At 46.4% G+C, this 17,525-nt stretch overlaps 1 protein-coding gene across 1 annotated transcript in view; it reads left to right on the forward strand.

Moving 5' to 3' along the window:
* LOC144104913 (glucose dehydrogenase [FAD, quinone]-like) overlaps positions 1-17,525 on the forward strand; it is a 33,086-nt gene that overhangs the window by 12,154 nt on the left and 3,407 nt on the right. The window contains exons 4-11 of the mRNA XM_077638144.1: positions 1,065-1,257; positions 4,805-4,936; positions 5,897-6,018; positions 7,335-7,505; positions 8,321-8,471; positions 11,034-11,197; positions 12,836-13,013; positions 17,139-17,361. Coding sequence (XP_077494270.1) covers positions 1,065-1,257; positions 4,805-4,936; positions 5,897-6,018; positions 7,335-7,505; positions 8,321-8,471; positions 11,034-11,197; positions 12,836-13,013; positions 17,139-17,361 — 1,334 coding nt within the window. The remainder of the gene's footprint in view (positions 1-1,064; positions 1,258-4,804; positions 4,937-5,896; positions 6,019-7,334; positions 7,506-8,320; positions 8,472-11,033; positions 11,198-12,835; positions 13,014-17,138; positions 17,362-17,525) is intronic.

The following is a 17,525-nucleotide window of genomic DNA, read 5'->3' on the forward strand; positions in this document are numbered from 1 at the left end:
AACCCAGGTTTTCTTCTTGAACTTAGCATTATCGCCTTATTTAGCACTCTACTTTAAGTTATATTCTAAAGAAAAAAAATTCCAGGAAAACAAAATTTAAGCAGCAACAGTGCTAGAGATAGCGTGAACACAAGTTTCAAGCACAAGACCCTTTCACTATTCACGCAGTCCTCGTGAAACTCGGCGTTATTTACTCTTGAGTGCAACCCTCCTGAGAAACTCTGCATCGAGGCACCATTAATTCACGGTAGTTAAAGCAGCCACCAGGTGGGAGTGACATGAACTGAGCCGAATCATCCGGTGACGACGTTTTCCTCACTACATACCCAGTAATTCTGGACAAAAGCATTTTTGGACGGGAAGGAGTGTATGAACGGAATTTTTTCATATATTGCGAGATTTCACTCTAGCAATCGATATATACGCAGATCTCCCGACGACAGACATGCACTTTTTTGTTATTAGTGTTTTTGCGATCGTCCAAAGCTCTCCCCATTGATTTTTTACGATAGTATTAACTGCTAGACTCGAGCGATGGAAAGAAAAATGGTTGGGGTTCATTGTGACTTGAACCTAGTTATACGACCGAAAGCTATGCTAAGCATGGCGAGACACGGTTCGCTTGGTTTTAATGTTTTATTATCGCACATCAAAGTTCGTAACCACGTGATAGCCACTGTCTCTCTCAAATCAAATGCAAGTAAAAGGTGAAGATCAGGTACCTAATGGTCATAGTCTATGATCAAGTCGTCATACTACCATAGCTTGGGCCATACCACCACGCAGTTAAGTTCGGTTTGACCTTTCGAGGCACTGGAGGTAATTCTGCCATCAACATCGAAATGGTAAGTTGCACCCCTCTAGGATAGACCATTACCTTCACTGTTTTCATTACACTACCTTACAATTTTCCAATATTCAAAAACTTTGTCCAAAAATGTTGGACATGAGGGTTCCCAAGGAACATTTGGTGCTGCGTCATTTTCACTAATGCGTTCCTCACTGCAGAATACACGTCCCTTTTCAGTCATTTCTGAGCTTCCTTCCTTGTCCTTTCTTCCCAGCAAAGCCTGTGGCCCCGCGGCAAAGTGCTTGGCGGCTCGAGTGTTCTAAACTACATGCTGTACATCCGGGGAAATCGCCAAGACTACGACCGTTGGGAGCAGCAGCTGGGGTGCGAAGGCTGGGGCTGGCAATCCGTCCTGCCGTACTTCATGAAGTCCGAAGACAACCGGGATCCCTCGATCGCCTACAACGGTAGAACCTTCGCTGTTATGGAATGCCTTTAGAAAGGGTGTATTATTAAGAGTAACTGCACTCCACCTGGTGCTGACACGTACGAATGAAATCGGCACACGTGAGCAGTACGGGGCCTATAGTTCCAAATGCTTCGCAAGGATTGGTCTCATAAATTTGAGGTCAGATTTCTTGATTTCCATAACAAATTATTGCTGGTTCTTTTCAGAACAAACCGCCATTTATTTGTTCTGTCAGCGTTTAACATTTACGCAGAGTGAGTAAATCTTGTAACCAACCTTTTCTACAAGCAACAATAGGAGCATCGCCCACCGTACCCCATTATAAATAAGAGTGCCGCTACTAATTTTTGAACGTCTAAACGATCGTTTCAGAGTTAAAAAAATACAAAATTTCCGCTTTCATTTAATGTTTTGTTTTATAACGCGTTCTCTTCATTGGTTCCATGCATTTCTGCAGTATTTCGACGTCAACTCCCAGTTTATGATTAATTAGCATTTATCTCTACTGGGGGGTGCTCTTTGATATTGTGTAAAATTGTGATGCGCTTCATTTACTCCAACTGCAGTAGTGTCTTTCTGCTCCATTCTGTACTGCAGGCCTTGCTGAAGTTCTTTATATTATCTTGTTCTCTTTTTGCCTCCTAAAATACCCCAATAGGAGCTCTTATGTGTAAAGTAAATGTAGATTATGATTATGATGATATTGATGACTGAATTATGCTTTGCCGGTTTTTTTTAAATTTTTTGGTGAACTTCTCTTTAGTAACCGCAGCATGCCCTGCAAATATTATTGATGTGACTCGCCCATTTGATGTGATGCAGATAGGCCCTAGTCGATAGTTTACCGACGCTGTTAGATTGGCGAAACGGTGCACGATCGGTCGGAATTTTTGGTGGCATACATTGTCCCGTCACGGCTGCTCAAGTGATGAGAGCTAGCTAGCCACGGCTCAATTTTACGCGCGAGATACTATGATAGTTCAGTGACTAGTTGCCTGGCAAGCGATGTAGCTTGTACTGCAGTTCTAAGAGAGTAAAATTCGGTGGTTTCTTAAAAAAAAAATCACTGCCCCTAACCCACCCGTGTGCGTTTCTTCCATCTTTGATCGTAGCTTTGTGCAGTACTGCCGAACTTCATGATGAACCAAGTAAGTACTCGTGCTAGGTTTTACTGTAAAACATCAATGACGGAGCCATCGCTTATTACCGATGAGTGATCGACGTCCTCAAGACCCCTGATTCTAGCGGCTCTCCAACATGTCTTGCAATGCTGTTTGCATGACTTCGTACTTGCTCTGACCGCAGCCCAGAAGAGAAGATCGGCACACGTTGCAGGAGTAGATACAATATCTTTTTTTTTAATTTGCCGGAGCTGAATATAGCATTGAGATCTTGGCGAACAGCTAATAGGTGACACGTTAGTAAGCATAGAGCCCCTTTCGCCTGAATAACTCCAAGAAATCCCCGCTGAAGTTTTGCTTATGTCATCTTGCGTAGGTATATTCTATGTGCAACTCAATTAAGCTAATGGGCTATTGTGTTAGTAGCCCATCTGTTGCTCTAACCAAGGAAGAGCTCATGATTTTAAACGCATCGTAACTATTAAAAGGCCGTTTTTGATCGTGTTTGTGAGGTTGCACATGTATGTATTCCTGACGCGCTTTCCAATAAACTCCTGAAAGTCAGCGCGTGTGCGGGGGGGGAGGGGGGGGGAGGGTTTAACGTCCAAAAGCAACTCAGGCTATGAGGGACGCCGTAGTGAAGAGCTATAGAAATTTCGACCACCTGGGGTTCTTTAACGTGCACTGACATCGCACAGTACACGTGCGCCTAGAATTTTGCCTCCATCGAAATTCAACCGCTGCGGCCAGGATTGAACCCGCGTCTTTCGGGTCAGCAGCCGAGCGCCATAACCACTGAGCCAGCGCGGCGGCGCATAAAGTCAGCGCTTGTGTCGTCGCACTCCTTTGTCCGTATTTTGGGGCGCTGTTCTGTGAAGAAGTGCTAACAAGGTCGCTCTTCAGTCCTCCTATTAAGATGTTCACGTGAGCCCAGCGGCACTTTTCGTCTATTTCTCAAGTTTCCCGAGCCGCAAAACATTCATTTGATTCCTTTAATATTTTAATGTTTGAGAATGCCAAGATTCAGCCCGTATGCTGGACATGGGGTAGCATCAAATATTTACAGTGTGTATGCACGATGTGTGGCATTTTCTCTTTAGCCTGCTTTACGACGGAAACCGAAATCGCAGCGTTCAGAGTTTTAGAGCGGTCGGCTTATCTCATATTTCGACCACGGTTGAATTTATTTTTGGCGCACTAATATACATGCTACACGCAAGCATTTTTAGGCTGTTACTACTCTGCCAACTTACCAATCTGGCATTCATGTTCGCGCTTACTTTTGCTGCGTTTTTTCTTTCTTTCTACAGCGCTAGCTGTAATAGCAATGTTCTCCTGCGTAGGGTTATGGCGTCGACCGCAGACCGTCGTCACCATCACACGTCCGCGGACACCAGAAGGAGGCCTAGCTGCTGGGAGATAAATAAGAAATTGATTTCCATCGAGGTAATAGGGGCTCAAATAAAAGTGGAAAAAATTATGCAAAGGAGGCTCAGGGGGAGGGGATGGAAGGAGTACGTAAGCGGCAGCGATATGCACTAATGCGGAGAGCGACACAGCGGTGCAAAGGCAAGGACCCGCAAGAGAAGCGACGGAGTGGCATATACAGAGGGCTCCTCCGCACCCAAAGAGTACAGCCGAACTAAAATGTAACTTGCGCACTGAAGTGGCGGTAGTCCCTGTGTGTCGACACGGTAGACGAGTCATGCTAGCTGCAGCCGCGTGGACTAAGGTGAACATCGTCATGTGGAAGCTCAAGTTCGGGCCACGGTGCGTAAGTCACAGGCAAGAGAGGGAATCTTTAGCTATCCGACAGTGCTGGTGGGGCCGCCACAGCACATTACGCATTTGCAAATCACGCCACAGTGCAGCGCAAGAGCAAATGCAAAAGCCGAAAATGCAAACCACTTTTGCGGATCAACCGCATCACCATGCACAGCTGTAACCGGCATTTAGTTTACACCTAAATGGCTATGCCTGAAAAGGGACCACCTTTAAACCATCAACTCTCATACACTGAGAACGTTAGACAAAAGTTATGAATTTCCAGGACTTCATCATTAATGGCTTTTGATCGCCGAAATGTAAGAAAAGAAACTGGGATAATCATTAAGAAAAAATAACTTCCTAGTGGTTGATTTGAGATAATTTTTATACCCGAGTGTCTAAAGACTACAAAACCATGTCCTAACACGCAGGCGCATGGAAGAATTGAAGTGAAAAATTAAAAACTACTCTGTTATATGTGAATGCAGCATTACAATCACAAAAATTTTAGACCATTTTGAATTAGGGCTAGATTCTGCACAGAGAAAAAAGCTATGTGCGCTTGAAGTGTGCGCTGCAGCTTTGCGCCGAATGAATGCAGAATAAGAAAAGCGCTGGAACGAGCAGTACAACGTTCTTCCTTATTTTCAAATGCAGGCTACCACGGCCGAGGCGGCTACCTGACTGTGTCCACTCCTCCGTATGCTTCTCCTCTGGCTCATGCCTTCGTAGCAGCAGGAGAGACTCTCGGCTACCCCAATATCGACCTAAACGGCCCACTTCAAACTGGTAAGATTGGCAACGCTCGGAAGTTATTTGCCTCGAGTCAGTGCTGTGTTATCTTTGGTATACAAACAAAGCAGAGCGAGGAATGGGCAGGGGGTAACACGTTATACTATGTTATACTATGAGTGAATGTGGACTACGTTATACGGTGAGTAAATGTGTGTATGGAGTGTGGCACTGCAATGGCCTATGTTGTACTGTGACTGAATGTGCATAGATGGTGACTTCTAGAGTGGACTGTGATGTGGACTGTGTGGATTGATTGTGTGCATAGATGCTGACTGCGGGAGAGAATGTGTGCTATTATAAGAGACTGTGCGCATAGCGGGGTAGATGAGACAGGCTTTAGGACACTATTAATATAGAAGGGACGCTACGGTGGAGCAATTGCCGGCAGATAAAGCAAAGCTAACCCCACCTGTAGCATTCAACACCTTAACTCAACTCAACTAGGGGGTAACATGTAAACATATGCTGTTCGCTTGCTGATACTATAGTCAAAGGGGAAATTCATTTCCACGGCCTTGTGGCCTTGTAACACTCGTATTTATGGCCCGTGGTGACCATCATAACACGTCTGTGAAAGCCAAGAGAAAAGCACCTCCCGCTTGGTCGCCTTTAGCGTTCAACAGTTTCATGGCTATAAATCTCATTCACGTCAGAGGACTTTAGAAGACGAGCATAGGAAGGCGTTTGGAGGCAACCCGAGACGAAACTTAGTTTATCGGGCCACTGCATTCTGGTTCAGCTCGTTGAAAATGCACTTATTTTGAGTCGCATATCTTTTGTTTGCCGAAATGGGCGTTCCAGCATACAGGTCCGTCACTTTACGCATGGACGCTAATGCAGCACACCGTTATTTTCTCTATAGATGCTGCATAATTTTTTGAAGAAGCACGTGCAAATCAGTCGTGTTGTAGCAAAGTGCGAAGCTGCTGAAACAATGCAACACCACCATCGCAGGCTTCGCTATTCCTCAGAGCACGTTGAGGAGAGGTGCCCGCTGCAGTACCGCCAAGGCCTTCCTGGAGCCATGCAGGGGACGGCGCAACCTCCACATCCTGGTCCGGGCACAAGTCACCAAGGCAAGTGAGATCCGGTCTTTCCGTTAACGATACAACGCCGATGATTTGTGGCTCTCTTCTCAATCAACCTGTGGATACTGCCCGCCGCTTATCGTTGAAAAGAACCGCTTCCAGAAGTGCAGGAACATATAAAAGTGGATTCTCGCCCGTATCGTAAATGTGTCCTCAATAAACACCTTTAAAAAAGTTTGCCGTTGATTACAGCGTTGAAGAAATAAACAGACGACAGTTCTTTTCTCTCAGCAGCACACAGAAAAATGCCAGGACTAAGGGTGATCTTAAGTTGAGAGGATACTGAAACTATGGATCCCGGTAAGACTCATGAAAACTGCAATCAATTATTGATTACGGATTATCAAGAACTCCTTTTGTAATGCGTGAAATGGATGCTCCTACACTTATAGTCGGAATTACTACCTCTTCCCTCCGATTATTTTTTTGGTTATATAGATAAGACGCAGAAATATGCCTACTTCCCTACTCTCACGGAGCGACTAAATAGACCGCGACCTATATAAATGGTACGGCGTATTTTTTTTCTGGAATAGTCGCATTGAAATCATAAATTTCTTAGAGCGAAATCTGTATGAAGAATGCGTATGTGTGAGGATTATCTGCATGAAACATTTATTCAACAGATTCTTTCAACGTTGAGAGTATGTCTAACGCCTACGGAGAGTAACACTTAAGAAAGAGTTTTTTTTACGTTTTATAGGGCCATAGCTTAGAAATGAACTGTTCATTGAGGACTGTGGTCGAGATAAGTTCCAAGCTGCGTTCAAGGACGTCTAGGAAATTACTTCGTTCGTCTGTTTGTAAATATGTTTAAAATACAGTCGGCACTCAGAGGTTCTGTCTGCAGCTCCTCAATCACACTTCTTCCCCAGAACATCAAAGGGCAAAAGGTGAAATACAGAGAAAAAACTGACAACACGAGCGTTAGCTTCCGAATATATTTTTTATTTATATATCTGTTGTTATACACTGCAGTCTTGTTCTAAACCATAGCAGGGTTGCCACCTCTATGAAAATCAACGTATGCAAAGGCAAAACGATATGAACTCATTCTTTCAAGTGTTCTTTAAATGATATCAGTGATCTGAGCAGACGATTAAGTATCGTCGTTGAATTCTGCATGGTAACACCCAGACCCGAAACTATCTTCGTTCCCTGAGTATCCACGCATCTACTCCTCCGTTCATTCATTTTTCCCTTTCCGCTTTCTTAATTCACCAGAAGGATAAAAAAACTACTCCTTAATGGAGATCCACCTCCTCTTTTCTTCATTCCTTAATACACGTCATATGCCAGCGCAGATCCTCTTCGACGAGCACCGGAGGGCCCGCACCGTGCTGTTCAGGTACAGGCGGCTTCAGCGCGCTGTCAGGGCGAGGCGAGAGATCATCCTCTCGGCCGGGTCCATCGGCAGCGCCCAGCTTCTCATGCTGTCCGGCATCGGACCACGGCTGCACCTGGAGTCCCTCGGCGTGAGTGGTCGTCCTTTTCACTACTGATCCCGCCTAGGTTAACATTGAAATAATAGACGTTTTTAGCATACCGGAGACGTGTAACCGGAGACGTACTGCCGGTTTACCGAACCCCTGCAGCGCATGCGCAGTGGAATTTTTGGCGTCAGGGGGAGCCACTGCGCGTGCGCAGGAGGGGTCCGGTAAACTGGGGTACGTCTACGCTAGTACGCCTCCGGTATGCTAAAAACGTCTACTATTTAACCACCTCTTTCACGTCGCCAGTCATGCGTACGAGTGGGCCACACAAGGAGAGGACAAGCATTGCTCATTTCACGTCTCTTTCAAATCGAATAGTAGAATAATTGGGGATAAGTGTTTGGAAGTAAATCGTACGACACTCCTCTGTAATGCACGCTCAACCAAATGCACGTTCAACCGGATAAGGGTCATAAGAGTTCTCAGCTCTTGATTATAGGTATCTAAGCTTGTCGTAAGCTTGTCGTAAGCTTGTCGAACAAGGCGTCAGCAGAGTAGATGCAGAGATATCTGTTACGTATAACCTGCTGAATTTGTTCCTGGGAATTTGCAGAGCGTGTCGCCTCGCATCGTTAGCGTTGCGTATCTCTCTGAGATGAGAGGAACTCTAGGTGGTATCATCGAGATGCGGAGGATTTGACTAGGATTAGGAAACCCCACGACACTGCTTAGATGAAAAATCCTTGGGGGATTGTATCTTTTTCAAATGCCGTACTTCTTACCCAACGCTTGTTCCATTTATCTAGTACTAAAAAAAAGATCTCTTCTGTTATTGTGGTTTCATTGTTCTCCTGCAGATCCCTGTGGTCAGTGATCTCCCGGTGGGTGAAAACCTGCAGGACCACATTGGCGGGGCAGGGATTAGCTTCATGATCAACGACTCTGTATCCGTGGTCAGGAAGAGGTTCAACCCCAAGACGGCCTTCGACTACTTCATCAAGGGCCAAGGTAATTCATCCACAGCGCTTGATATGCTGTAGTTCGCTGTTGTTCAACTAGGGAAGAACAATGGAATGCGTTATTTGTGATTGCCGGCCTTGTTTGAAAGTTATCACTTTGGTTTAAATTGGACAAAACCACACTCTTGAAAAATTTACGGCAATAATATAAAAATGCGCAGGCGGTCTCATACCCCCTTACATTTTCGTTTTGGTGCTGCGCCGACTTATGGAGGTTGGAGCCACGTTGGTGGAGGCTTTTAGTCTGGAGTTTTACTGTTTGGGTGCACCCTTTATCCTCCTCGCCTCCCTCCGTCACCACACACACGCACGCGCAGATTTTCGGAAAAGATTACCGTTCATGTAGTGAATGGATTGCAGGGCATATAAACAACCATGACGTTCCAAACATGTTCAGTGGAGCTACACATAAATTCTTCGCTTAATTGTTGCCATATGTTTCGGAATAGGCGATGTTAACGGTGTAGTAATGAATGAAAAGACGGGAAGATTACTGGGCCTGGATAACATAATTCTATTTCAATTCCATCCCATTCCATTACTTCCTTTTTTGTCGCTGGCTCATGAGATGACTTGCACGCGATAGGGGTGGCGTGGACGTGCATGCCATTTGCATGTGAAATGACTCAAGGAAATATATAAACATGCTGTAGCGGCTTTTAGGTGAAATTTGGTTTTAAAAATATTGAATTACCTGCTTGAATTTGGTTGCATTCCCAGAGTCCAACACGCGTTACTTGAGAATGAACATCTGCAGCAATGTGTAGTCTCTAATAGTTCCTCGGAACCTATAGGCTCCCGATACTTCAGATTGACCGTGTAATCCACTTTTGGTGCTCAACTTAGAACATTGACCCAGTAGGGTTTCTTGAGCATATTTGTTGAGTAGTTCAACATGTGTAAAAGCACCAACAGAGGCCGCGTTTTCGACTGAAATTTTTGAAGAACTTATCGTGAACCATTGAATGTTGGCTCTGAATGTAAATGCTCCTTCAAGTAATAATGGTAGTAAATTTAACTTAGCCTTTACCTCTTGATTTACACGTTCTAATTACAAAGAGGCTATACGTTATTTGGAAAGGGAGCTTTTAAAATGTGCAGAAAGGCAATAATTTTCAGTGGTTATCGTACCCGTGGCAATGCGGACAAGCAGAGCTCTTAGATTGTCCACAGTGCGCAGTTGCGCTTGTCGCATTTGCTTTGAATGCTGCTGTCACGCGTGAGTGTGCGACGATCCTGTCTTTACTTTGGCAGGGTCACAAGGGTTTTATGGTTTCGGTGATGTGTTAGCACGGACTTGAGCATCTTATCGGGCAGCGCGTTTTCGGTCAGTGTCCCGAGACCATTCATTTTATGTTCAACCCGTCGCACGTTTGTAGCAATGGCCTCCTGCATACGTGCAGCTTTCCGAGCACGACGCTGTGCTTCAGGTACATCCATCGCGCTTCCGCCCGCTGGCGGCTTTATCATAACTGCTGCGGCTTTTACTGCGCTGGTGCTCATGATGCCGCGCCATGCAGTTATTTCAGGATGTTTCTTTTGTTCAGGGGGGGGGGGGGGGGGGAAGAGGGCAGGGCGGCGTTAAAAGGGAATTGGCGCAGCCTTGTTGCGACCACGAGGACTAGACCACAAAAAGTTTGCTCGAAGCGTCGTGGTCCGATCATCGCGGCTGCTTATTCACAATGACCACTACACGCACAACTACGCTTCTTCCGGGAACTTTCGCTATAGCGGGCTAGTGCTGTAAAAAAATGAAGTGTCGGTGGCGCCGCCTTATAGAGCTTTGGAAAATTGTGGGAAGATAAATGCTTGTTTTGGGGGCAGATCTCGGAGGCTAGGTCGCATCGACATTCACTTCCTTGCGCTTATCGCGGTGTCTTTATTCGTCGACACACGAGCTTGAATGAAGAGGGAAAAAAATTGCCATCTTTAAACCGAGTTTGTTCTGGAAGAATGCGTGCATCTTTTCTTGTGAAGAGGCATGACATTAAGAAAAAGTGCCATACAAAAGAGTTTAAAAAATATGAATCCAGTTGCTCTTAGTTTTCTTGCAGTATGTTCCAGCAGGCGCAAGCGCCCATTGGGTGGCCTAAGTTTCTATCACATAAGACTTTAATTCGTAACTAAATAAGTACTCAAACATTGCCGTTTGAAGCAGCGTCATCTCTATCCATGCTTGGCAGTAAGAAAACGCTATGCGTTAAAGCCCTATTGGAATTACATGTGCGCTGCACTCTGTCCACCACATAGCATGCTGTTGATGTATCGCCCTTACATCGCGGCAACGGTCGCTGTTTTGCACCGGACGTATGATGTATTTAGCACTTCGAACAATTACATGCGACGTAACGGACGCTGAAAAAACCCTGCGATGTTGACATGGAGCTAGACTCATGAACTTAGGCTTCCACAGGGCTCCCGTTGCTTTGAAAAGGAAGCTGTGACAACATCTTGGCGTGTAGCGAGTCGTAATGAACGCAACTGTATATTGGACAATACATTCATGGAAAACAAATGAGCCATTTTTGCCTTTGTTGTGTTCCTGTACCAGGTCCTCTTACCGTTCCTGGTGGCGTGGAAGGCATAGCATTCATTCGCACCAAGTTCAACGCGGAGCACGCTGACTGGCCGGACGTCGAGGTGCACTTCGTCTCCAGCAGCCCTGCCGCTGACGGCGGCCGCACCATACGTCGCGTCATGGGCATGACCGACGAGGTACGTGTGTTCGAGTACGTCATATTGGAGAAAGTAAGTGGGATTCTCCGATGAAGATCGCTATCAGTGATGCAGTCCTGGGATTAAAGAGTTCTAGCAAATGGATGTAGTGCACAGCCCTTGTTACAATTACGGGAGTTCTGCGCACAAAGTGCCATGGCGCACTCGTCGGGAAAGAATTCATCTGAAAAATCTCTCGTAACGATCGCACAGAGGCGAATGCACTGATCCACAGGCACTGAAGCCCCGTACACTTGAACAATGGCTCTGTAATAGAAGTTTGTAGCGTAAACCGCGATAAGTATTGAAGGATTGCTTATTTTCATTCTCGATCTCTCCAAAATATGGAGACTACACAGTCTGCGTCTGCATCTTCTCCGTTTTTACCCTTCAACCCATTCCGTTCTAGCCGAAGCTTTAAAGCTCGAGCGGGGCCGTACCTGTAATTAAACGCTATTAATATCGTTTTATAAACTAACCAGTCATTTCGCAAACTTTATTGTGACCAAGCTTAGTAGTTCTGCGATTTAAAAATATTTTTCTGCCTCAACTGCTGCCTCATTTGGTATGAAACACTGCTCACAAAGCTTTAGTATTGCGGTGACTTTTGATCGTTTGAAGTTTGCCGGCGCAACTTACCTCAATGCGAACACGAAATCGTCTGCGTTGTGATCGACGAAATGAAAGCCGTCAGCGCAGGGTTGCCGCCGAGGGCGGCGATGATGCCATTAAAGGACTCTCACAGTTTCATCAAAAACGGGTGCAGATCAGTGGCCAAGTTCCACGATTTCTGCAGCTAATTATGGGAGAGTCGTGGCAAGAAGGCTTCACTTCCATAGTTACACTTTAGGACGCTCGATACATGTCGATGATGATGAATTTTTATGGTGCAAGGGCAGTTTTGGCGAAAGAGGGCCATGGCAGAATGTAGTTTTTCGTTGAACAAGGTGCGGTTAGAGACCAATTTCTCAAGCATTTCACCCTAAAAAGCCGAGCGCTAGGCAGGGGAAAGCTGGTACCCATTGTATCACCGGTGGGTACCCGGCGACACTGCGGATCCAAGCCCGCGCCTCCCGGATGCTAGGCGGATGCTCACACCACTAGGCCACCGCAGCGGTTGAGGCTCAAAATTTATTGTCAGCACGTCCTAACGAAATCAACGGATACGTGACTGCAAAATGCCGTAAGTGATGTTCATAGCGGCACTTCTAGAGTGTTTTACTTCATGTTTCGGGATTCACTTAATACTGTAACTGCATCCTGTGGGAGGTGAAACTTCGCCCTTTTTTTGTCGCCGCTTTCCGTGTTAATCTATTTGGCGCAACAGACTCTCAATACGGCATATCCAAGGCATAATGACACCTGTTCACAGATGAACAACCTATCGCGTGCATCTTTGCTACGACCGGAATAAAAGCAACACAAAGCAAACCTGCAAAAAATATGGACGAATGCAAAGGTAATTAGGGCAAAAGAAAAGCTCCGGTGTATTTCATCGGCCTGTTTCACTTCATGTTTAGGACCGTTTTCGTTCATGTGCGCCGCATACTATCAAACATATGCCCAATGAGGCTCTCTGTACCTTCGTCAGACTCTCTTCGCTACCTTCGCTGACTGCACTTGCCGTCTTTTGTCCAGCTGTTCGACCGTGTGTACCGGCCGTACCTGAACATGGACTCATTCACCATGTACCCTGTGCTGCTGCGGCCCAAGTCGCGAGGCTGGATACGTCTTCGGTCGACTAATCCTGACGACCACCCACTCATCAACCCTAGGTACCTGACACGCATCGAGGACGTCCTGGTCCTGGTCGAAGGTGAGCGACCGCACCCTCTTTCTCGACTATGTGCAGGCCAGGAAGCTCTAGTGAAGCACGCAAGAACTGTCCTGGGTTTCATAACACTAAATTTTATATTCCACTGAAGGCGTTCTCTTTCTCTCTCACTTTGCTTCCTTCATCTAGACATCAGAAAGATAGCCAGTGGGTAAGAACACATTACAAAGAATACATGAGTGAGACAGTGGTTCGATTCCGGCCGCGGCAATCGAATTTCGGTGGAGGTAGAATTCTAGAGGCGCGTGTACTATGCGATGCCAGTGTATTTTAATGAAACCACAGGTGGTCGAAAATTCCGGCGCCCTTCACTACGGCGTCCTTCATAGCCTGAGTCGCTTTGGGACGTAAAACACCTAATGAACCATCAACCAGATGCAGACACTCAGCAGTATTTAAGAAGAGGAACCTTGAGATAACTATACACTGCACTTTAATGCGGCTTATGATGGCATACGCGACGTAAAGAACTCTGCTATGCTATGATATACTGTATTATACTACACTATACAGTACACTATACCATATTATACTTTACTGTACTGTACTATAATATACTGTACTATATTATGCTATGCTATGCTATACTATACTATGCTATGCTATACTATACTATTTTATACTATACTACACTATACTAATACTATACTATACGGTAGTACTATACGCCATACACAGTGCCCTGTGCAATACGGGGCACTTCCTTGAGCGAATAACCGTGTTCAGACGAAACCGACCTCAATAATACACCTCTTAGATCAGAACCTCTGAGAAGCCGAACACATATATCAAAGTGCCATTACCGCAAGGTGCTCCATTGTTACGTTATCAGCTGCCGTATCTTGCTGTGGCGTTGTTTTGTGTTTTAGTTTTCCTCCAAACCCTGGTTTTATTAAGGAGTCTTAGCCAGTGTTTGATGCTATGAAGTTAGCCATAGAAAAGGATCGTAAAGATTTCATTGGCGACAGGTATTAGAGTAAATGCCTTTTATGTGCACTTAGATCAAGACGTAATTTTGGGTGTGTGGGCCCATCGCATGCACGGCGGCCTAGGCAGATATCTGGTCGCCGCTGACTGCAATAAAGCTCGTTGCTCAGGCCTTCCGAAACGAATTCTGACAGTTTTGCTCAGAGCAGAGTTACAACCGGTTTTTATTGTGCTGCTAGAAAAATCGAGTCGCTGTTCGTGTAGGGGCTGTTTGCTACAGATGGGAAGTTTCACGAGTTTCCTTGTGGTCTTTGCGTCAGTATCCTGGAACTCTCAGACGATGCAAGGGGCTTAGAAGATCGAAGTAACGCGAAAGCACTCGGACCATCCCGGGCACTTGAGCTCACTCTTTGTATTAGCCACGAGGACAAAGCTATATAAGCAGTATAAAGGCGTCACTTCTACGCGATCCTAACCGCCTGCCCTTTTTAGGTCGCGCTACGACCGTACTAAGTTGTGATTGCTTGCAGAGAATGGGCACAGGAATTCCTGCAGCGATCTCAAGCAGTGCATTAGCTTTTCTCAATAAGTGTTCTTTCCCAAAGAGTCTCATAAACACGGTTTGGCAAACACAATCTAAAAAAAAGACTAGTTTAGCTGTCTTGGTAACATTCACTGGCAAAATGGACTGGCTCCTAGTTTTTTTTTTTTTGCGGGAATCTTGAAACGGCTGCAACTGCTGAACTTCCCAGCCTCATGATGAACGTCGGAAACAGCGCGAAACACTGGAGAGAGAAAAGAAACAACAAACTGACATTAATCATAAACCAACTGTCCCGACAATCCTCCCTTTGAACGTAATTTCACAGCCTTTTCGTAAGATGAAGAAACGACGAGACCAGTACCGGGCTAACTTTTTCCTCTATCCCACCAAACGCACACACTTAAATACTCCCATTAAGACACGTGCCTTGGGAATAAAGTGCCAGGAGAATCTTCGAGGCTTAGAACGTTCACAAGAAAGCAGGCAAGCGTGTCAGCACACCATAGATCACGCTTGTGTGAAAAGAGGTATATTATCGGGAAGAGCGAACGCGTTCGTACTTTCGCTTTGAAGCGAAAAGCTTCGCTACGCTAGTCAACACCGCGCTTCGCGCGAGCCGGCGTATGTCGGAGCACGAGTGACGTCACGCACGGCGCAGGTGGCCGCCGCCGACTCCGTCGCCTTTTCTCTCTCTCTCTCGCTCCCTAGTCATACCGAGCTACAGGTGTTCCGCCACTGCGCAGCGCCGCGCCTTTGCTCAAAATGCAACTTTCAGTTTTCAGTTTTGCCCCGCCGCGGTGGCTCAGTGGTTAGGGCGCTCGACTACTGATCCGGAGTTCCCGGGTTCGAACCCGACCGCGGCGGCTGCGTTTTTATGGAGGAAAAACGCTAAGGCGCCCGTGTGCTGTGCGATGTCAGTGCACGTTAAAGATCCCCAGGTGGTCGAAATTATTCCGGAGCCCTCCACTACGGACCTATTTGTTCCTCTCTTCTTTCACTCCCTCCTTTATCCCTTCCCTTACGGCGCGGTTCAGGTGTCCAACGATATATGAGACAGATACTGCGCCATTTCCTTTCCACCAAAAACCAATTATTATTATTATTATTATTATTTCAGTTTTCTCTTTCTTCTTCCCTACCTCCTTTATCCCTTCCTTTACGGCACGGTTCGGGTGTCCACCGATATATGTGAGACGGTTAATGTGCCATTTACTTTCCTCAAAAACCAAAGAAATCAAGTGAGCCGACGTCGTTCATAGAATTCATTTGCGTTAACAACTTCGGAAAGGCTGTTCATTTTCACGAAAGGAAAGGCGCACAACCGGCTCCGTGGGTCCGTAGAGACCTTAATCTTGCTTTCATGTACATGGCGTTGGTGTGAAAAGCCTTCTTTGATTGCGTTCCGCACACTGGATAGGCAGCGCGCCTCTCCTGCACCCTGGGAGGTCGCATGCAGTTAATGGTTGATCGCGAGAGATTGATCACAAAATGAACGCTGCGGCCTATGTATTGCTGCAGTGCCGCATGTCAGCCACAACGCTGTTAGCGCTAATGCATTCAGACCGCATCTCTCACCACGAATCAAGGATCGAATGAGTCGTCCACATAACCAGGGAGCAGTTTTGCGGCCTTCCTTTTCTCAAAGCCATCGCCGTCTATAACATTGTCAACGCCAACGCCAATGAACACAGTGAACGCCGATACCTTTCACTATGTATATCCTGGTCTAGCTGAGCTAATCCACATTAATTTTTTTTCTCACGCTGCTGACCACACTGTGCTTCCCAATATTTCCTCCTTTTATTTTTTTCGTCATAATTCGCAGCAGCCTGGAAAAGAGGCGACTAAGTTGGCAGTAGTCAGCGCTTGCGTTGTCATTGCTGATTATCCTTGTCTGTAGCGCAAGTATTCCTTGTCTGTAAATGTACCAATTAATCCAAATTGCTATCCTCAGTATCACTGACAGTATGCTCTGCGTTAGGACGAAAAGTGAAGGATTTTTTTACAGGAGTGGCTGTATCAGGGGTTCCTCTAGGTTCACATCTTTTGTCGCTCGTTGTCGTAGTACGCCGCACCCCTATACCTTCCGAGGTCAGGTCCAGAAGGGTGAGGTCTATATCGATATGGGCCCTATGGGCTGCAAAAAGAGCGCTCCTGGTCACTTGCTACCTACGGCCACGGAACCCAGATGAGACTGGCAGTTGGAAATCTGTTATGCGGAGGTGACGGGAAAGGGAATGTGCCACACATTTCCGAGTCCCTTCTTCATGCAGGCACAGGGAAGTTTTTTTCGTTACTAACCTTGATTACATTTCACTTGCGCTAATTTGCTGTTAACTTTGTTAACTTCTCATTTATTGTAGCGATTGCTGCATTACGGTAGCATTTCGAGCCTTCAGCGTTGCGGCGCCGCCACGCTGTCACGTGGTTGGTCACGTGATGCGAAGCAGCTGCCGGCGGCGCGGCGCCGTGGCTGATCACATGGATCGTCACGTGGTTGGTCAAGTGAGCAAGTTCCACTCGGCTAGCTGTAGCTATCGCCTCACTCATGGTTTAACCAAAGCTAAACCACTGCCAATTTTTTTATCCTAAATAGGAGGTATTTACAGTATTTCCCTGTTCTCCTTTCCTACCAGCCATGAAGCAGCTGATCGCTCTGGGCCAGTCGGAGCCGTTCCGAAAATACGACGCGCGCATCTTCGAGGCAGACTTCCCTGGTTGCGAGGGATATCCATCCTACTCCGACGAGCACTTCGCCTGCATCGCCCGCACCTACACGGCCACCATCTACCACCCGAGCGGGACCTGCCGCATGGGACCGCCCGAGCTTCCCACGACGGTGGTAGACTCTCAGCTGAGGTATGGCCATGAGTGGAAGAAAATTAGCCCAGTTCATTTCGCTAGGACTGCCCAAGGAGACGAGCAGCAAGCGCAGTACAGCTGGACAGAGAGCTGACAACACCTGACTTGAGGAACAAGGGCTGATTATCCATAGCAGCTTTTATTTAATAGCTGGTTATGTA

The sequence above is a fragment of the Amblyomma americanum genome, chromosome 9 (assembly GCF_052857255.1).
Source record: "Amblyomma americanum isolate KBUSLIRL-KWMA chromosome 9, ASM5285725v1, whole genome shotgun sequence".
Classification (NCBI taxonomy): domain Eukaryota; kingdom Metazoa; phylum Arthropoda; class Arachnida; order Ixodida; family Ixodidae; genus Amblyomma; species Amblyomma americanum.